This window comes from Megalobrama amblycephala, linkage group LG3, assembly GCF_018812025.1.
Source record: "Megalobrama amblycephala isolate DHTTF-2021 linkage group LG3, ASM1881202v1, whole genome shotgun sequence".
In the NCBI taxonomy this organism is placed as follows: domain Eukaryota; kingdom Metazoa; phylum Chordata; class Actinopteri; order Cypriniformes; family Xenocyprididae; genus Megalobrama; species Megalobrama amblycephala.
Genome location: NC_063046.1, coordinates 54492354 through 54514623, shown reverse-complemented (window position 1 = coordinate 54514623; position 22270 = coordinate 54492354). Strand labels below are relative to the sequence as shown.

The window sequence follows — 22270 nt, the reverse complement described above, 5'->3', positions numbered from 1 at the left end:
AAACAAACTTTTATACTCCTTAACATTTAACTGAGACTTTCAAACTAGTACAAAATACACATTTAGGGTACCAGATCATGACTTGTTGACATCTTACATATTTAAACCGCTAAATAATTCCATGTCATTGTCCTGTTCAAAGTCCATGATGATTATTCATTCTTGTGAAGATACGTATGTCACAAATATGATTTAATCAAGGTCTGTGGTTTACCACCTGGGGCCGGCTGCATAAACTGCCAAGTCTAGTCTTCAAGTTAGTCATCAATTCTTTTTCTTTAAGACTGTTCATAACTTAATCAGTTACATAAAAACTTAAATTGGTCTAATTTAATACCGAAAAGTAAGACTGATTACCCCTAACTAATTGTTAGTTGGCCATAGACACAGTCTTAAAGGATTAGTTCACTTTCAAATTAAATTTTCCTGATAATTTACTCACCCCCATGCAGGGCTGGACTGGGACAAAAAAATGGCCCTGGCATTTTTGCTCAGACCGGCCCACCACAATCGGTCGGACACCACCCACGAGTACACCTTCCTTGCGGTCCCTGTAAATATGCATACCTACTGTTTCATTCCCGAAAGCCCCTACAAAGCTGAGTAGTAAGTGCAAGTGGACCAGTGTACTCACTCTCTCTTGACTGACTCTCTGGTGATCAAAGGTGGCAGTGGAGTAGGGCCTACACACCAATGGACAGCAAAGATCAGGAAAAAATTCTTATTTTAAGTGTTTAACTTTGCATTATATCTTAATTCAAGAAATCTTGTCAAGTGAAATTGCTGAAATTGTGAAATCTTGCTGCATTGACAGATAATTTCACTTATTTTGAGTATCTTTTCCCTTAGTGTTTTTAATCTTGTTTTTAGACACCCCTTTTTTGCAGTGCATATTTTATACTTACTTGCATGGCCCTCTGAACACCCTCAAAAACTATGAACAATGAACCACAATAATGAGGGCATCCTGAGAGAGAGAAAGGGAGAGGGAAGAGAATGATAACTGAATGAGTTAAATGATCACCATACCAGTATCTTTAATCTATAACAATGTGTAGATAGATGCACATATTTTATAATGTGCTACATGTTATAAGAGCTACTTAACCCTTAGAACATGGATGTAAAATACTGATAATTCTATAAAGAGATATTTTTTTTTCAATGAAACAGCAGAAAAACTATAATTTACACTTACAAATATACTTTGTTTTAAAGAGCACAAACCCCTCTTTAAGTGTCAAACATTTACCTCTCATTCTTTAGATACTCCCCATTAAAAACAATGAAAAAGAAAACTATACTACCAAATTACTCACAAAAAAACGTCCTAATAAAGTTATATTCATGTTATTCACTTGTCAAATCAAGTCAAGTGTTCATACCAGAGTACAAGAGCTACAAAACATAACTTTTTATAGCTGAAAAGTGAGATCTAGTAGACCATCATCACGACTAACAGCTATAAATAGACACCTATAGTCTCGTTGAGAAATAAACACATCATCAGTAATATTACATTATAATAATAACCTGAATATTTTTTATTTTTTTTTAAATCAGATTGCATCATTTCAGGTTTTTCTAGTTAATGAGAAGGGCCGTTACTGCATAAGTGAACTCTGATAGCTACAAGGGCACACTGCTAGCTACAAAAAACAGTGCAAAATAGCTTTTGATGTGCTATTTGACTTTAGCTGACTGAGTGAACAGTGCAGTAGGTGACAGTCTGACTTCATAATAACGACGACGATTATGTTGTCTTATAATATTCATTAATTTAGGTAAAGCATCATCATTGTTGTCGTCGCATCGTTAGTCCCTCGCTCCCTCCCTCCCTGTTAATCATGTAACTACCCTGCTTACCGCTTCTATTATACTCTCCTGCTTACTCTGTCCCTCACTGACTTCACTGTCAGACACCTGCTGCTCCTCTGCCTGACAGGTGTCTCCATGTTCTTCTATGTTCACCTGTTTTTGCACGTCGTCAGGTACTGTAGGTTTGGAAACTGAAGCTACAGTAACCGCACTAAACATGTCAGTAATTTTTGCACGTTTGAGGCATCGACCTCTACATTTAAAAAAAAAAAAATTTGCCCGCAACTTCTCCGCACCCCCTTGCACTTGCGCTTTTGTTTCTCCATCCTCCTAATCCACAGATGTTTTGGCTCTGAGCCACTGCATCTGATCTGACCTGACACACGAAACAGAGGGGACGGGGTGGAGTCTGTTAAGAGATGTGATTGGGCCAGCCCAGTGTCAATATGGAAAATGAACCAATGGGCCGCTGTCCCTGCTTTATGGGCCGATCGTTGGCCAATTTTATGTTTATTAAAAAAAAAAAAAAAAATCATATCATATCGCGGCCCCGCCCCCAAGCGCGTCGGCCCACCGGGCATTTGCCCGGTATGCCAGATTACCAGTCCAGGCCTGCCCCCATGTCATCCAAGATGTTCATGTCTTTCTTTCTTCAGTCGAAAAGAAATTAAGGTTTTTGATGAAAACATTCCAGGATTTTTCTCCATATAATGGACTTCAATGGCCTTTAAACAGTTGAAGGTCAAAATTACAGTTTCAGTGCAGCTTCAAAACGTTCTACACGATCCCAGACGAGAAATAAGGGTCTTATCTAGAGAAACCATCGCTCATTTTCTTAAAAAATAAAATAATATTTTATACATTTTAACCATAAATGCTCATCTTGAACTAAAGCTCTCTTCTTCTTCTTCTCTATTAGAATTCTGGCAGTGTAGACGCTGCTAAGTGTATTACTGCCCTCCACAGGTCAAAGTCTGAACTAATTGTTATATACTTGCACTAGCATATTGTATATGACAATTAAGTTCAGCGTCTACACTGCTGGAATTCAAAGGAGTCATGAAACCCCCCTGTTTTAGCCTGGTCCTTCTCACCTCTGAGCTGGAAAAAGTCTGTTAAAATGGGTGTGTAAAGCTCTGGAAAAGTGGGAGTGTAGAGGGGGGAAGAGGGCAGAGAACAACCAATGAAGCACAAACATAGAACACACTCATTATACAGAATAATGAATATTAAAATATGAGCACGGAGAAAACGACAACAAACTCCCAAGCACAAGGGAGAAATGCAAAAGAATATTTAATAGGGCTAATAATAGGCTATTTTGATTACATTTATGAGCACTGCAGTCTCAAAATCAGTCTTTTGTCTATTAGAATAATCGTGTCGTCGTGTTCAGACATGCTACACCACTGTATCAGTGAAGAAGACTTGATGAAATATGTGTGCATACACCTGTGCTGGTGCAGGAGAACATGTAAAATATGTCTATAAAAACTTTAAACACGGATACTTTATTCTGTATGAGCTACACGTGGCTAGTGTTGTTAAACACAATGCAGAGCTCCCCGCTGAAACCGATCATATGCGCGCTCCGTGTGTATATCATAACAATTGTATTTTTCATGTGTTCGTATTCAAACTCCATTTCAGACTGCATCGTGGACAAAATACAAACAACACTCATGTGCTGCTGTGCTGAGGGAAACATACATACAGCTCGCGTGTCTGCATGCAGAGGTGATGAACAGCACTTTTGTGACATTTGAATTCTCCGCTGTAATGCGATCTCATGCGAACATATTTTCCATTTGTGCTGGTAGATTACAGCAAAACAATCCACATGCACACAAACTTCTGCTCTGGTCGCGTCACAGGAAAACACATTTTTGTGTTGTAGCACTGAGGAAACGAGCACCAATGATATGTCTCTGATACCCCCTTTCCACCAGCACGAATCGGGTGCTAGTTCAGAGCTAGTGCTAGTGCCAGTTCGGAGTTGGTTCAACTGACGAGCCTTCTAAGAACCGGTTTGCCTTTCCACGGGCTTGAGAGCCAGCACAGAGCCAGGTCTTACGTCACTGTATACGTTTCATATTTCACAGCAAAGCTAGCGCTGCAGCGCCAAACACAAACACACCAAGCTTGTTCGAGATGCTTTGGCTTCTCGCATAGCGATCGGCGCATGACAAAAAAACTCTGCGAGAACGATCCAAAAGCACAAGGAGTCGTATGCTCTACAAACGCTCCCGCGGATCCGCGGCACCCGCCAAATCGGTCCGCGCTGCTCCGAAGCATCTGGAACAAGCCTTCTATCAACAATCGCGGATGTTTCACTACTGTTGATGCTCATGGCTTTGCGAACCTACATCGGCATCCAAACACGGCTGGCTGTAATTTGTATATAGACGGAGATTTCAATTGAGCTGCTATTTCAAAAATGGCGGTCACAAGTTTATTGTTGGTCACGGTAACCCCGCCCCCAGCCCCTGACGCAAGCGGTTCTTACTTCTAGCCCAGCAATGTTTTGGTGCTACTTACGAACCACTTTTCCTGGTTCGGAGCTGGTGCTTTGTGTGTCGAAAGACAAAGAACTGATTTGAAACTAGGCTCTGGCTCCGAACCAGCACTCAAACTGCCTTGGTGGAAAAGGGGTATGAATGACAAGAGACCGAGACGAGAAAAGTGATACTTCCTCATGCATAATACCGTGATTATAATCGACAGCGCATTGATTGGATTGAATGAGCTTCTCGTCATGAATAAATACAGAAACTGTTGACGTCAGCATGTTCGACCAGCCCATACTAGAGCCAATCAGCACTTGCCGGTGGTACACGATGACGTCAGATTTTTTGACGTTGCTCCGACTTTGCTTTTCAAACCAGAAGACAGAAATCGCTCTGAAAAATGCAAAAATAACTACTTTTAACTTTTAAATAAAATTAATGAGTACCTTTATTGTTTTCAATGATGTGCAGCCTATACTGTTCACAGCTCAAAAAATGTGTTCTGGGGTTTCATGACCCTTTAAATAGAGAAGAAGAAGAGAGCTAGAGCGTTTATGGTAAGACCATGGAATAAGACCCTTATTCCTCGTCTGGGATTGTGTAGAGTCCTATGAAGCTGCATTGAAACTGACATTTGGCCCTTCAACCCGTTGTACCCCATTGAAGTCCACTATAAGGAGAAAAATCCTGGAATGTTTAATCATAAACCTTAATTTCTTTTCAACTGAAGAAAGAAAGACATGAACATCTTGAAGACATGGGGGTGAGTAAATGATCAGGAAATTTTAATTTGAAAGTGAACTAATCCTTTAACATAATGGCTATATGTTTATGCAACTGGTATATGTTGTGTCTTTCATAGTCAGGATTTTTAAGAAAAAAACAAGCTGCTTTATAGAGCTACTTTATCCTGATCTTCTTTCAAAAGCTCCATAAAATAAGTTTTTGTATGTTTGTCTAAATTAGCCCACTTTTGATTTGATTTTTGATGTAGTGCGCAATTTCTTTGCGTTTTATACACAAATTGACGATGGTAAACACAATCCAGTCACAAAATATACACACACAACCAAAAATATATTAGGGACTTTTAGGTATTAAGGACTTTTAGGGTTGTGTAACGTGACTCTAACGTGCAACATGCGTGTGACGTTTGGCGGTCTCGCGATGCTCTGCTCTTGATTCTGATTGGCTGCTATTGGACACCTCACTGGCAGTGTGCAGAGTGAACTCAGCGCTGATTGGCTGGTTTGGTTCAAGTGAATGGATTCGGTCATTTCTCGTGACTGGTGGTGAAGTGGAAATGGTGTGCCGGCTGGACTGGAATTGAACTAGACGGGTTGGGTGCAATAATAATAATAATACTAGAAAAACAGCTTCAAGCTGAAAGATTACAGGTAAAACCTGCGCACTGGTTTCCACTGAATTCAGCACAGAAGCGACAGAAAGCGAGTGAAGATGGGGGAAGAGAGTGAGAGTCAGAACATGAAGGATGAAAATACATTCACATCGGAGGAGAGCGGTGTACAATACTACACACGCGAGGAGATTCAAGCCCATAACATGATCAAAGACACGTGGCTCATCATCCACGATAAAGTTTACGATATCACAAGTTTCATGGAGGAGGTAAGAGGGCTGGAGTTTCATCATGTCCTCCAGTCCACATTGTGTAACGTTAACCATACTGCACTAATGCAATTGCATTTAACATGAATTTTCTATCCCATACATATGTTTTACACGAGTTACTCTTACTCATTTTAGCTCTAGACTGGAAGCATAAGCTGCTGTCAAGATAATCAAAGTTTGTGTGGCCCGATCAGTGAGTTAGCATACTAGATTCAGTGCAGTAAACAACTCTGAAGGATCAAACTAGATTAATATTTGTTTTCTTGCAGCATTTAAAGGAAGGCATTGCATGGCTGGGTATTAGACACATTATCTACCCGGCTTGCCCAGTCACGTTGAGCTGTCACAATGAAATGAACGACACGTGCTGATTGCTCAAAGTTTTATTGTCCTTCAAATCCTGTGTCACGTTTTGGAGTTTGATACAACATACATTTTCATTGTGGTATGACATAATATCTACTGTGCTGCTTACAAGAAGCTTGTGAAAACGAGCAAGTCTGTAATCGTTCATGTGAATCTTGAGTTTTACGATTCATGTTCCATGGTTTGAGAAATGCATATTTGAAAGAAAGAAGAATTGTAATTCATATGGCATTTACTGCCTTTATCATTTATATCTTATCAGTTTACAGACGATTAGATAATAAAAAAATGCAGTCCAGTTGTTCCTTTTATTTAACAATCCAAAACAAAAAATGTGATTGCATACTACATTCGTTTGTTATATAATGCATTGATTATTATACAATACTTATAATTACAATAAAACTGTATAATATTGTAATATGAACAACTAGTCAGTATATAATAACTCAATAGCTTAAAGTCACCATTAAATCATTCTTATTTTTCAAGATATATTTATATTTATTATAAATGATTTATCCATGTATTAATCCAAATTAATGTGCCCTCAAATATCAAAATATCTTCCCCTCTTGCAGCAACATCTCTTTTCTCTGATGACATGTTTAGTGGTGTGAGGGTGGGGCAACCTGTCATAGCAAACTTCAGCCATCCAATCAGTTCTCCATGGACAAAATCAAGTCCTGCCCTACAAATTTTTTTATTTTTTTATTATGCAAACAGACAATTACAATATTTACAGGTGAGAAATTAAATGCAAAATGCAAATACAAAGACCAACAAAACATACATAACAGCCAATACGATTTGTGTGTGTGTAACTGTAAGTGTAACTGGGTGTGGGATTGGAAATATATGAATAAAAGAGCATGTAGAGAAGTACAACAGACATAACCAGAGTTAAAAAAATATATAAATATAAATAAATGAAATAAACCAAAAATTTGATAATAATAATAATGATGATAAGAATAGTATTAATCAAACAAAAAACTGGAGAACCGAGGATGAGGAGGGTGACAATAAAAATAGTAATAACAATAATAATAATAATGATGATAAACTCAATTAATCAGAAATGACAAATAGTAATAATAGTATTAGTAATAATAGTAATAATAACCATATTAACAAATAAACTAATTACATCCAGAATGAGGGGGAAGGTTAAAGGATCAGGAAGAGGACAAATAATAATAATAGTAGTAGTAGTAGTAATAGCAATGATAATAATAATATTAATAATGGTAATCTTGATACAGCTATGCACACATGCCACGCTTACCCTGTCTTTGCGTTTTTTGTTGTTGTTGTTGTTGTTGTTGTTTGAGAAGCCATTTCACTCAGATATATACGTCACAATAGGGAAGAGAAGACTTTCGCAACTTCCGTTTCATGCCAACTTTAATGTAAAATGTCATTCAGTAACAGTTTTTACTTAATAAGATGGACATGAGCTGTTTTGGTTTATAAGGTTGCTATCACTTTAAGACGAATGAACTGATCCAATATACTGTTATACATGCGTTTTCTTTCTAATATGTTTACGTTTAGTTAGGACATAAACCGACTGTGTTTACATGAATAGTTTGCCATCTTGCAGACAGTTAAAAATCAAGCTTAAAGGTCCCGTTTTTGATCCCATGTTTCAAACTTTAGTTAGTGTGTAATGTTGTTGTTAGAGTATAAATAAAATTGTAAAATTTTAAAGCTCAAAGTTCAATGCCAAGCGAGTATTTTAACAGAAGTCCATTCACGGCCAGTTTGGACTACATCCCTCTACTTCCTTCTTTAATGACGCAAAAAGTTTTTTGACTAACCTCCGCCCACAGGAATACAAAAGTTGCGTTTGTAGAGTGTGTTTGTCGCCATGTCTCGAAAATTTTCATCCCGCAGTCCAATCACCGGGTCTGATTCGCTCAAATTGTAGGGTAAAATTAAAGACTGTTTACAATAACACTGAGCGCGTGCATCTCCACGTTATGGTAAGAGGCGTGACCTTTGCGATGCGTAAAAGCTGCTGTCGAATCACAACACAGGAACCGCTGGCACAATGACTCGTTGTATTTCTGAAGAGGGACTTCATAGCAAGGACATCAGCCCGTTTTTATGACAGTGGAAACAGCGGTATACAGATAAGTAAATTATGTGAAAAATACTGTGTTTTTTTACACGCGAAAATGAACACATGTTATATTGCACACTATAAACACAATCAAAGCTTCAAAAAAACACGAAAAACGGGACCTTTAAAAATACACGCAAATGATAAGCTTCCGTGACGCTGCAGCACTGGCCCAATCGGGCAAGTGACAATTCCGTCAACTGTCTCGAGCGTCTTTCACGCTGGCCCCGGGCCATCAGGCAGTCCTTAGTGTTGAGCCCTGTAATTTAATAATTCCTGATTCAGTTATTGAATAAGATTTTTTAGTAACTTTAGTAAAGTGTTTGATTCACTAAAATAAACTGGTTCATGAAGTCATTTGTTTGGTAACTGGTGTACTTGCACTATATTTTTGATTCACCTAAAAAGTATTTTAGTTTGGTGTTCTGCCTGAACCGTTAACGGGACCAAACTTAAAATATTTCAGTTCCGGTATTTTTTTAAAGTCGGCATAAAACAAAAGTTGCGATAGTCTTTTCTTCCATATTGTGATGTATATGTAAGTGAAACAGCTTCTCGAACAAGAAATAATGTAGGGCAGGACCTGATTTTGTCCATGGGGAATTGATTGGATGGTTTTGATTTGCTGTTGGTGGATCTCATGTGAGTGACAGGTTGTCCTGCCCTCACTCCAGTAAACACATCATCAGAGAAGAGAAGAGATGTAAAGAGGGAGGGGAAGATATTCTGATTAAAGATTACGAAGCACAATTTAAAAAAAAAAGTGTGCTTATAATTTATAATAAATACTGCAATTATTCCATTAAAATACAAGAATTGTTGATTTTGATGTCATGTTGACTTTAAAATTGTTTGGTTCAGGTTCTTGGTTTTAAACCCTCCGTTTTAGGGTATGTGCAGAATAGTTTATCAATGAAGAGTGACGGTGTTTAGAGGGTAAAAACTTTTATCTCCTTTTCTTTCATAGCATCCAGGAGGTGAAGAGGTTCTGCTGGAGCAAGCAGGTGCAGATGCGACAGAAAGCTTTGAGGATGTGGGTCATTCCACAGATGCCAGAGAGATGCTCCAGCAATATTACATCGGGGAACTCCATATGGTAGTGCTTGTTTTTATGTTGTTGAATGTATTAGTTTAAAGATGAACCAATTTTAAAAAGTCTGAGCGCTTTGTTGCTGCGTGTACATGACTTTTTCTTGAAAAGAATCATCTAGTCTAGGGGTGCAACTAATGATTATTTGGAAATGGAAATACTTGGGTGACATTTTAACATATACAGATAAGGATATAATCATAGAACTTAAGTAAGTAGGGCTGTAACGATGCGTCAGTCGATTATGTAAATTAGTGTTTTACTTGGAATGCGTCATCCCCAATGATGGCAGCTCCGACTCCCGGGCATGCTGAAAATCAGCCATTATTATCAGCTAAATATCAAGCACAATCTAAAGTGTGGAAATGTTTTTAGATTATTCAATTAATAAATAAAAAAAAATCAATCGAAAAAAGCTTGGAAGTGCAAGGATATTTTTTTTTAAATATAACTCCGATTTTGTTTGTCTGAAAGAAGACATATACACCTAGGATGGGAATCATGGGATAATTTTCATTTTTGGGTGAACTAACCCTTTTTTGAAATACCTTTGCAGCGGTATACTTTTAACGAACATCCCCATGCCGCCCACACTATTGAAGACGGCTTATGTGAATAGTATAAATATGTGCTATGCGCTTTCCTTTAATAACAAAATAAACCCACAACAAAAATGACAGCGGTGAGAAAACAGCAGTTAAGAAAGCAAATGATCATAGCGATGTGGATGTTGGCACTCCAGTTGAATTACATCTTCGATTTCTACTTCAACGCATTTTAATGAATAAGTGACACTCTCATAAAGACTTCACTTGTTTCATTACTCGATAAAGATCTGGATTCTGGTATGAATGATTCAATGACAAATACATTTTGTTGCCACCTACTGGTGTAATGATGTAATTAATACAATCTTTATTTGAAGCGTCAAGTTTACTTTCATAAGCTGATTTGCTCTATTTTGATCGCTTCTGTAGACATCAGTGTTTATATCTGAATTATAAACTTTTATCCAAGTACTTCTGTGGAAGTTTGAATTATTGTAAAACAGAAATAATGATACTGTGATGTTTGTGAATCTGTTTCATGATAATAGACAGGTTTAATAGGCACAGGCTAATTGTTGTCATTTAGGAATAAGATTGTGGGTGTTTGAATCGAGATCGCAATCTTTCAACGATTAATCGTGTAGCTCTACTCTGTATTTTACAGAGATTTAGATTAGGGCTGTCAAACGATTAATCGCGATTAATCGCATACAAAATAAAAGTTTGAGTTTGCCTAATATATATGTGGGTATACTGTGTGTAATTATTATGTATATATAAATACAAACACATTCATGTATATATTTGAGAAATATTTACAAGTATATGTATTTATTTATGTTTTTATATAATTTATATTATATATAAATAAAAATATTTTGTACATAAATCTCTTAAATATATACATGAATGTGTTTGTATTTATATATATACATAATAATTACACACAGTACACCCACATATATTATGCAAACTCAAACTTTTATTTTGTATACGATTAATCGCGATTAATTGTTTGACAGCCCTAATTTAGATGCGTTTTGTCCATAGAAATGTGTTATTCACTGCAGTAAAGGGATGTAAATAGTGGATGTTTCCTGTGCACAGCACTCAGATGTGATTAAGCCATAATAACATTTGTTGTCAGTTTTTTTTTTTTTTTAAATTAATTTTCAATTATTTTATCAGTTTGTTGTTGCAGTCCTAATCTAGTCTATGTCTTCAAGTATGTGTAAATTCATGAACATTAATAATGCTATTTTCCTGTTTTAGGATGATCGAAAGAAAGAATCAAAAAAGGTAAAAACGATTCCAAGAACTCTTTCCTGACTGATGCAAAAACATATCGACTGTCATGTAAAAGTTGAGGTTTGTTAATGTTTGTTCGCTTTATCACGTTTCTATTCTAGGAAGTTTACATCACAACTTCCAAGGAGTCCAGGTAAGAAGTCCGATTCAGTTCTACATGAAATACAGTGCTCATGTTTGATTTGTTTTTTAACTGATTGCTTGTCTTTTGCTCAGGTCATTGACCACCTGGTTAATTCCTGCCATAGCTGCTGTACTTGTGGGCATCATGTACCGTTACTACATGTTGGAACACAAATCGTCCTGAACTTTGTCACCGCTATATTTCTCTTGTCTGGAGGCCTTGACTTGTTGAGTGAGTCTATAAGATCACTCTCATCCTTTCTTCTTTAGTTTCTACTCCACTGACTGGAAATGGTCCTTAGTGCATTGGCTCATTATGACTGGTTTTCCTACCAGCCTTCACTTCAGAATCCACAATAATGCAGCTGTATTCTATCTCTGATCTTGGTCACTTTTCTGTCTATTTTGTCTTTTTAAATGTACTTGGGAATGATTTCAACTCCTTTAAATTAATCTAGAGTGTAGTTGGAAAGATCAGGTATGGTCCAGATTTTGCTGACGGATCCTAATTTTGACAAATCACATGTCCACAGCCTTCACATAGCTGCTAATTGATGTTTGTCAGTGAATTGCCTTAGGTTTATTACCTGAGGATTTTGACCAAATGATTCATGTGGAGTTGAAAATTGCATCTCCAAGAGAAGAGCATGGAGTCGTGCTACTAAAAAGAAATTTCTATTTTAAGTACAACATGCTTTAAAGGGGTAGTTCGGGAAAAAAATTGAAATTCAGTTATCATTCGGCTACTTGATCCAAACCAGTATGACTTTATTTCTTCTGCGAAAAACACAAAAGAAGATATTTTGAAGAATGTTTGTATTTTATGAGGGGAAAAAACCCACATTTCTTAAAATATCTTGTTGTATGTACAGGTTTGGAACGACATGATAGTGAATTTTCATTTTTTAGGAGAACTATCCTTTTAAGGAAAACTAGAAAATATTGTCATTGTTTCATATATTGTCATAACACTTTTGCATGAATGTTGTCATTCAACATCAGACAATGTGCAATTGCTGAAGTGTAAGAAATGTAGCATAGAGTTACAGTCATGCATTACTTTGACGTTATATATGTATGCTTTTTTCTTACAATGAAGATTTCTAGTGTGGTACCTGTATCTGCAAACTTGAAATTGACTCCATTACTCTGCTCTGTCTATTTGTAATGATGCATTTGAGAGATGTTTAAATGTGTGTTTTTTTTTTTTAAACGATCTGTTTCAATGTTGGTAAGAGGATTTCTTTGGGAAGTGTTTGAACTGTTGTACAGCTTGTAGAGTACCTGTTCATATAGTCATTGCTCTTATATGCTTCTCTGATGAACTGTTCTCAGCATTGCTTGCATGTTTTTTCTAGCTCGACTGGCTTTAGCTTAAAGGGCAGGTAATGAAAAATTATATGCAAGTGTTTACCGTTCAACTTCAAAAGTAGAAGTAAACCAAAATGTCTACTTTTGTTTGCTTCTGTTGTGAACTTTTGTTATTAAATCTTGCATTGTATTTCCTTCTCAAACAATAGTGGATTTAATTCAAGTAGCTTTTAATGAAATGCATTGAGTGAGTCATTCTATATATATATATATATATATATATATATATATAATATAATTTTTTTTTTTTTTTTCAATTATTCTCAATATCATATATATTCTCTTATATATATTTCTAGCCCAAATTTCTATGTTTTCTTCAGTCATATTTGCCTTTTTAAAGTCATTCCTGCCCCAAGAAATGTGCAAATTAATTATTTTCCTGCCGGGCTGAGTAAATGTGTTCAGCTTTGTCTAAAAATTGATGTTAAGATATTCACATTTGTGTGCATTTTATATGCGTAGATGTTGACAACATTGTAAAGTTTTCATAGGATCACATGTTAATGTCATAATTTAATTATAGTCATGGAAAAAAAAAAAATAGTCCTGAATTGAGGACAGGTGTGTTAGACTCTAGGTCACTATCTGCTGTTTTAGTTCAACAACAAGAAGAATCACAGCTCAAGGCCTTTAATATTGCTGAGATAAATGTGATATATTTAATAAAAATTATAATTTATCTGTCTGATTAGGAATATCTATGGTACGTCAGTATGAATACAACTGATGCATTGAATCAATGTGTGTTTATAAAAATTTCAGCTACGTTTCAATAAATGGTTAAGGATGCAAGTATATCTGTGTACTATGTATTGTCTCTATTGTATTTTAGACTAAATTAGGAACATGCATTGAAATTTAAAACGGCCAGGTATTACTGCTGAAGAATTTGATGGTTGTCGTTCTGTATACAAATGAATTTAACTTTTTGCTTAATTCAAGATAGTTTCTTGTGTTGTAAAATCAGTTATGCCACTGTATGATTAAAATCAATCAAGAAATAGTTCAGGCTTGTCTTCACTCTACAGTTACAAGATGTGTGGTTGCAAGGAGCTTAATAAAATTAGCAAGTACTAATACAATGTCACATGAGACCCATTTATCTGTAAATTTGCCAGTAATTGAAGAAATTGTGCTTCATATAAATAAAAATATTTTGGTGGTTCTGTGCGTTCATACACTTTACTACTACTAATAATAATTATTAGTAATTATACAAAATTATATTTGTATAATTAATAATTATACAAATATTAAATATGCTGGACATTGTTATTCTGAAGAAGAAATCGCTTGGTAAACACAGTGTTGGTAAGTCTGATTCATTAGGGAGTCGGTTCTTTCGGACGGATTGTTTCAAATCGGCTAAAATGCACCAATTCGCTAGCAATCACTCAAAAATGTTTCCAGGCGCTCAACTATATTGTGTAGTTTGTTTAAAGCATGCTGTTATCGCCACGTTTTCAGTAAGCTTTGTAAATCGCAAACTGAATAAAGTGCGACATGGTTAATGAAATGAACTGAAAAGCACGAGTTGGAGACAAAACGCGGTGTAACCCACAGAAAGGGCCAATGAACGACCATAAGACTCAAATCAAATCCCTGATCACAACCAGCATCTCCCTGCTTACTCCCTAAACGATTTTTACAATCGTTTGATTCACTAAAGCTTTGAGATCCGGTTGACTGAATCGTTTAGAACAACCGGTTCAAAAAATTCGATTCATTGAGGAATCGGACGGACGTCACTTCCTTGTGAATGCTGGGATAGTAATGGCGGCCTACTGTACACATTGTTGACGTTTACCGCTATGCTAGTTCATTAAATGTTTTTTTTTTAAATTTATCATAGATAGCTTTAAATAGCTTTTATTATACCGTGTAGAGCAGTTTGACGAACCCAACGTTTGAAAGGTAACTCCGTTTTTTTATCTTATAAATTGTGCTGATTTATAATAACAAATCATAGATATTCATCATGTACATCAGTGACCGGTTTAATCAGCTACATTCCTCAGTCTAATGAACGTAAATATTGATAATATTCTTTACATAACGTCAGCGCTGGTTCTATTATCATATTGTTATATTGTCAGTTCAGTTATTAATGTTTTCTAACTTACCGTGACAACCAAAATACTGTAGTTACTACAGTTATTAGAGTTATTTTGAGACTTGCACCGAACATTAAACATTATATTGAATCCCAAATTATTTTGGGATCTCCTTCAAATTTATAGGTAGTTGAAGAATCTTCCTATCATTTATTGTTGTTGTTGCTAATAATACCTCCATAACTAATGCTGAGAACTACATTTTTACAACATTAGCTGGTATTGTGGTGGAAACATTGCTAGAAATGGCTTAGTGGTTATTGTTTAGGGGCATTTTAGACATATTTATGTAACCATGTCCATTTTTCCAGTTTGTACTTTTTATTGAGTCACATGTACTCATTTTAATCACGTTTTATCAGCATGTGTTTACTTGACTTTGGACACAAAGGTTGTGTATTTATGAGTAACGTTTGGCAGTCGCTTTACAGATACACCAGGAATCCATCAGCTGAGATGGAAGAGATGGAAGATGATTCCTCCCTGCATCGACTAGAAGGGAGTGACCCCAGTGTGCAGGTCGGGGGGCTGATAGTGAAGAAGAAGAGCGCTTCAACAGAACAGCATGTGTTCAGAGCGCCCGCTCCACGCACCTCGCTCCTGGGCCTTCGATCTGCTGGCCGCCCAGAAACGCAAGGAGCGTGAGGGGAAGGAAAAGCTGGATGATCAACCCAAGAAATCCAAGGTGTCGTCCTACAAGGACTGGGAGGAGGGAAAAAGTGATTCGGGGTCTGATGATGAAACTGAAGAGGATGGCGAGAGCAGGAATGGGAAAAAAGAAAGGTGGGTTGTTCTTCAAGAAATTAGGTAACAATTTATTTTACAGTGTCATTTTTAAATGTATATCTTATAGTAATAACAGTAAATGATACATAATTACATGTAACTAAACCTAACCTTAACGTATGTATATGTAATTAATGTAATACTTAGACATCTTAAAATAAAGTGTAACTAAAAATTATTTGTGCCACATAGACATCAGTTTTTTTTAAAGAAGCAGCGAGTCTCATTCACTAAGTGTGTGAACGCATGCATTTGTGTACAAACGTTTTCACAAACAACCATGATTCACCAATAACCTTCGTACTAATATGTATTCTAAATTTACTAAAAAATGTAGGAACAATTGAAACTGCATACGCAAAAATCACATACTTTGTGTGGCCTTATTGAAAGTTTATTCATAGACATTTCTTCTTGAATATATTTCACCATATTCAGTGAAAGAGTAAGAGTATATAACAAAGCGGAAGCGGCGACTGCATAATAACACTTCGGCGTAATAAAAATTTTTGTTAATAATAAACTAGTACACCAATTTAGGATTTTTGGATTAAAATATGCAAAAACCTCTAGAACAGTAACAATTCTACATTACTGTGCCTTTAAAAAAATCATTATTTTAAAGCCTGTAACTTTTATTTGTGTTCAAAATGTACAAAATTTATATAATGAGTAAGTACATCATGGATCCAAACCGTGTTTCTGTCTTATCTTGAATCACTCCAGTAGGCCTATAATAAGTGTTTATATTCAGACTATTTTAGACCGGTCGGGTCATACCACTGCAGAGTAACACTGTACCTGCGTGACTCGTCATAGACATAAAAAGAGAGCGAGTAGTAGCTCAGGCTACATTGTACTTGCATACAGTTCTGTTTATTAACCACTAGAGCACCAAGAAGTTACTGTCTGCAGCTTTAAATAAAATAAGCATTAACCTGATATAAAATAAAATATATAAGAAAACAATGTAACATTTCATTTCAGCTTGTTGCCAAGGAAAAATTTGAAGTTGAAATACTAAAATAGATTAAACTAAATAAACTAAAACTTAGTAAAAACTATAAAGACATATTTAAAAAAAAAGTTAAAATGACAAAAACACGCAACACAATTATTAAAACCTAAACTAAAACTAAAATGAAAACAGCAAGTATGAAAATAAAATTCAAAATATTAACAAAAACTATAGTAGTAAACTATATACTATCAATGATAATAAAATAACACTGGTTTTGAGGATGGCACACTTGGCCGTTGCTCAAGGATCTTGCTGCATGTCTTTAGAGAGCGTCATACTGTATGTTTGCTGTGAGTGATGAAAGGTTGTGCCAGGAAGTCCTTATATGGAGATGGTTTGGGTGAGTTTTATGCAAATGAATAGCCTCGGTGTGCGGTCGCTCATACTCCAAATTCACTAACATTAGAATGAGGTTAAGAACAAATTCTTGTGCGTACGCACGTGTTGTGAGTTGGGTGGATTTTTTTTTTTTTTTTTTTTTGGTTTGTGAGAAGCTCTCTTGTGTGTACAAATATGAAATATTCCTTGCAATTATTAGTGAATGAGACCCAGTGAGTTACTTCCCAAAATCTAGATTTATTTGTTTATATATTTGCTTTAAATATGTTTATTTATTTCCTTTTAAAATAATAATAATAATAATAATTATTATTTAATTATGATTATTATAATAATTATATTATATAATTATGATTATTATAATAATCATGCAGCTCTATTCATAAGGAACTATAATAATAATAATAATAATTATTATTATTATTATATTTCCTTATGGATAGAGCTGCACGATTCTGGGTAAATTGAGAATCACAATTTTTTTGTTTCAAACTGAGATCACGATTCTCCCACGATTCTGAACAGACAACTAAACAAAATAACATATAATTTACTAGAGGTTCTGACAAAATGTTAATTGCTATAGTCTGTTTAAAAACGTTTAATTTGAAATATATTTTATTTAAAAAAAAAAATTGGTTTGAATGAATGATTCAATGACTCACATACTTTCCTACTATATAGTAGGTGAAAAACAGTATGTGACAAAAGAAGTATGTCTGAATTCACAGTACACATAAAAAAAAGTGGGCAATAAGTACCAGGATGACCTACTAGTTCCAGCGAGACAATGGACGCTTTACTATCCCATGAGACAATGGGAGAGGCAACATGGTGGATGACTGTAGTATGTCCTGATTACATTCATACTACACACATTCATACTATATAAAGCTTACTTTTTTAGCGGTCGCAAAGTGATTACTTTTAATTACAAAATAAGTACCTACTCGAGAATATATGATTTCGGACACAGCCCTTATAAATGATTCAATGTTAAATACATTTTTAATAGTCATTTTTCACCACCTAGTGGCATAATAATGTAATCGGTACAATCTTTATTTGAAGCGTCATATTCCTTTTGAAATAGACACAAGCAAATTGTTTTCATTTAGGAATAAGATTGCATGGGTGTTTGAATCAAGACTTGATTGATTAAACATGATTAATAAACACACGACTACGAAAATATGGTTTATCTGAGTTCTTCAACCCTTCTCAGGTATTTTCATGATAATAAAGTATATATGCAGCCCCATTTATTATGTAATCTTTTTTTTATCCAGAACATTCCTAATACCTTCCATCTTAAATGTCAAGGACACAAACAAATAAATAAATTCTATTCAGTCATGAGTTTACTGTTTGTTTCTTTCCTCTACAGGAAGTACCGTGTCACTGGCTCAGAAACCCCATCAAACCCAGGAGGGGTTAGTGAGGAGTTCAAGCGGAAAAATCAACAGAGGGAGAAAGACAGACGTGAACATGGGGTTTATGCATCCTCCAAAGAAGACAAGAGCAGAGACAAAGACAGATCCAGGGACCGGGACAGAGATCACGACCGCTACCGTGACCGAGACAGAAGAAAAGACAGAGGTAAGTCAGGTGCTCTCCGTCTGTTAAGTCTCAGCTCAGAATTTCAGGCTCTGATCATAGTTTTATGGGCTTTGTGCAGATGATCGGGAAGGCAGCCGCAGCCGTGGATCCAGCAGCAGTCGCTCCGAGCGCGGTGACGGCAGTGTGAGGAGTGAACGCTCTCAGAGGGACGGCACGTCCGAGCGCATGAGCCGTGGTACTCGCCGCGATGAGCCCGAATCACCCCGTAACAAACTCAAAGGTTTGCTCAGAACGCTCTAACCTGAACAGTTACTGAATGTCAGTTGTCATTACAGTTCCTCTGATATTTTTTTTAGAGATTGACCCAAGAAGAACTTTTCCTTCTGTGTATTCTGTATGCATTCCTAACCGTAACAATAACCTACTATTAGAACCAGAAGGAAATTATAGGTTGAGAAGAGTGTTGTTGCATCCCACAAACCTGACCCTAGTTTTACCCTAACTAGAGCTGCACGGTTAATCAAAATAAAACTGAAATTGCAATATTGCTTTGTGCGATTATATAATCCCAAAGGCTGTTGTTTAATTAAATAAATATATTCTCTTCGTGTTTTAGAGAGTTTGGGTACTGTATATATATTATTTCTTAAATGCATATATGTAGTATCTCGCAAAAGTGAGGATTTCAGCAACCATTTTAGTATATCTTCTCAAGGGACAATACTATAGAAATGAAACTTGGATATATTTTAGAGTAGTCAATGTGCTGCTTGTATAGCAGTATAGATGAAAATAACTGAACACACAGCCATTATTGTCAAAATAGCTGGCAACAAAAGTGAGTACACCCTAAGTGTTAACAGTTGTATGTTGTTTAACCATGCAAAGCCACATGTCCTATTCATCATGTTCATGTTTTTGTCTGTTTGACAGGACCATACAAATGTGTGGATCTTGTATTAGAGCAGCTAAAATGTGGTGCTTTGAGTACAATTCTCTCATGCTGATGACTGGATGTTCAACATGGAACCTCATGGCAAAGAACTCTCTGAGGATTTGAGAATTAGAATTGTTGCTCTCCACAAAGATAGCCTAAGCCAGTGGTTCCCAAACTGGGGTACGCGTACCCCTGGGGTAATCAAATTACCTCGTCATTTGCAGTCAAAACTGACTGTATCCACACAAGCAGCATGCATATGATAGATTGCGTGCAGTCTGCTGCCTTAAATCGCGCTAAATCACTGTCGTTCTCGACAAAAAGTGGGGACTTAGCACTTACTCGGATGAAGAACAAATATAGACACAGATAATGGATTAATTTCGATTTAAGACTCAAACTTTCTCCGATACAAAATCATACCTTGTGTGAGTTCTTGAATTTAATGATGATAACGAGCAAGAATGCAAGTTGTTCCCAAATATCCACATGACTGCAAACGTGACATTATTATACAACAGGTCAAAAAACAAAACCTACATTTTAAACACAGTACTGTCAGTATTTACTCTATTTTGCAATGAAATAATAGTTCTAACGAAAACCACAGCAGAAATACAACACACGTCTGTGTTTCGCGAACAATTCTGCAGCTTTGAACGAATCGTGAGTCAATGATTCAATGATTCAATGATTCATTCACAGCCACTTGCTTTGTTACTGAATGAATGATTCGATGACTCAGTCATAAAAACAGTGACTTGCTGCCACCTACTGGCGGTTTTAGTTTAATATTTAAACGTTTGTACTTAGTTTTTTTTTTTTTTTTTTACCATCATTGCATATTTCTCTATTGAACATTTTTATATAAACATTATTTATTTTATAAAGTTATATTCATAAAGGTAAAAATATGCACTGGGAAATCAATTTAGGAGGCAAATATTGTCCCTTAATGGTAAAGGTGTGACTGCAGTCTGAATGGAAGAGAGGGGGTACGCAGAAAGATGGTAAATCCCTTCAGGGGGTACTCCAAGCTAAAAAGTTTGGGAACCACTGGCCTAGGCTATAAGAATATCAGTAACACCATGAAACTATTTAGACCAGTGGTTCTCAAACCTGTCCTGGGGACCCCCCACCACTGCACATTTTGCATGTCTCCCTCATCTAACACACCCATTTCAACTCTTGCAGTCTCTACTAATTAGCTGATGACTTGAATCAGGTGTGTTAAATGAGGGTGACATGCAAAATGTGCAGTGGTGGGGGGTCCCCAGGACAGGTTTGAGAACCACTGATTTAGACAATAATGGCTGTACGTTGAGTTATTTTCAGAGGACAGTAAATCAGTATTGCTATACAAGTTGCACATTGTCTACTCTAAAGTAGTGTTGTCAAAAGTACCGGTACTTCGGTACCAAGTCGGTACTGAAATTTTGAAAATGTGACGATACCAGCATTTCTGTAGTACCGAGATTCCGGGTATATTCGCTACCTACTGATAGGGCTGTGGCAGTATATACTAGTTGAATATGACACGAGTGAAGCACAAAGCTTTGTTTACAAAAGAAATAATAGGTTAGCAATTAAATGTGACATCCTAGCGCAACATTTTGGATCATGCCGAATGAGAGAGGTACGTGAGTCCATATAACTTAGTTTGTATTCTGTTTTGCGAATCGTGATCAGCAGAGAATTTAACAATATTCCATTAGTTATTCCACTGAACATGGAATCTCTGTTTCTTTTCCGCATTTAGGCCGATTATAGGCTATTCACATTCTTTACTGTGGTAAAGTAGAAAAACACCAGAAACAGTATATTTTGCTTGCACGTCAATTAACACAGTTTGTGCTTGTTATTAGACTTTAAGGCGCGTCAAGTTTATTTGTATAGCGCGTTTCACACAAGCTGGTGATTTTTACTTTCGTTTTCTCTGCCAGCGCAAAACCAAACATAGCCTGAATGTCTGAAGATAAAACTCGCTCTTCAGACCTTTTACAACAAGTGTCAGTTGCTTGTAACATCAGGAGATGAGATGAAGATATTATTAAAGAGAAATTGTCTTTCCTGCTCGTGTCCCACATTCCTCTCAAAGCGCAGAGCGGTGGCTCTATCAAAGACTATGGGATAACGGGACTTTGGCTATATGACTTGTGGAAATAAAAAACGAATGCTTTTTGAAATAATATTTAACTTTCTTATTATTTAGGTTACCATAATTTACCGATATTTATTTCATAGTTTTACAGGCTGTAGGTGTGTTGTTTCACTGGCGGAATAGGTAAAGTAAACACGCACGTCTGTTACCCCTGTTGAAAACAGCATATGCTGGTAAGGTAGGTTTTGAAGCTGGTATGCTGGTTTGAGCTGGTTTATGCTGGTCAAGTGCTGTTCCTATGCTTATTTTTCCTATGCATGGACCAGCAGGACCAGTTTAGGACTAGCATAAACCAGCTCCTCAAACCACCAGCTTCAAAACCTACCTTACCAGCATTTGCTGTTTTTTTCAACGGTACAAAATGGATGTTTGAGCATTTATTTATTTTTTTATATTTCAAATTTATTTCATTGAGGTAGCCTATATATATATATATATATATATATATATATATATAT

The 22270-nt window shown here is 36.1% G+C and overlaps 2 protein-coding genes and 1 long non-coding RNA gene across 3 annotated transcripts in view; 2 read left to right on the top strand and 1 right to left on the bottom strand.

Annotated features, from left to right (window-relative positions):
• Positions 1 to 463: 463 nt before the first annotated feature.
• LOC125264184 lies at positions 464 to 2301 on the bottom strand. The gene is made up of 3 exons (XR_007184014.1): positions 1867 to 2301; positions 906 to 967; positions 464 to 683 (listed from the first exon to the last, which is right to left on the bottom strand). It is a non-coding gene; the product is annotated as an uncharacterized LOC125264184 (long non-coding RNA).
• A 3265-nt stretch (positions 2302 to 5566) lies between these two features.
• On the top strand, positions 5567 to 13689 carry LOC125265704 (cytochrome b5). The gene is made up of 5 exons (XM_048186086.1): positions 5567 to 5954; positions 9419 to 9547; positions 11362 to 11388; positions 11499 to 11530; positions 11614 to 13689. The coding sequence occupies exons 1-5, from the start codon at positions 5784 to 5786 to the stop codon at positions 11702 to 11704; spliced, it is 450 nt and encodes a 149-aa protein (XP_048042043.1). The 5' UTR covers positions 5567 to 5783; the 3' UTR covers positions 11705 to 13689.
• Positions 13690 to 14639: 950 nt separating this feature from the next.
• dhx38 (DEAH (Asp-Glu-Ala-His) box polypeptide 38) overlaps positions 14640 to 22270 on the top strand; it is a 36592-nt gene continuing 28961 nt past the window's right edge. Inside the window, 5 exon segments of the mRNA XM_048186085.1 lie at positions 14640 to 14808; positions 15440 to 15617; positions 15619 to 15791; positions 18542 to 18753; positions 18833 to 18994. Coding sequence (XP_048042042.1) covers positions 15465 to 15617; positions 15619 to 15791; positions 18542 to 18753; positions 18833 to 18994 — 700 coding nt within the window. The 5' untranslated portion in view covers positions 14640 to 14808; positions 15440 to 15464.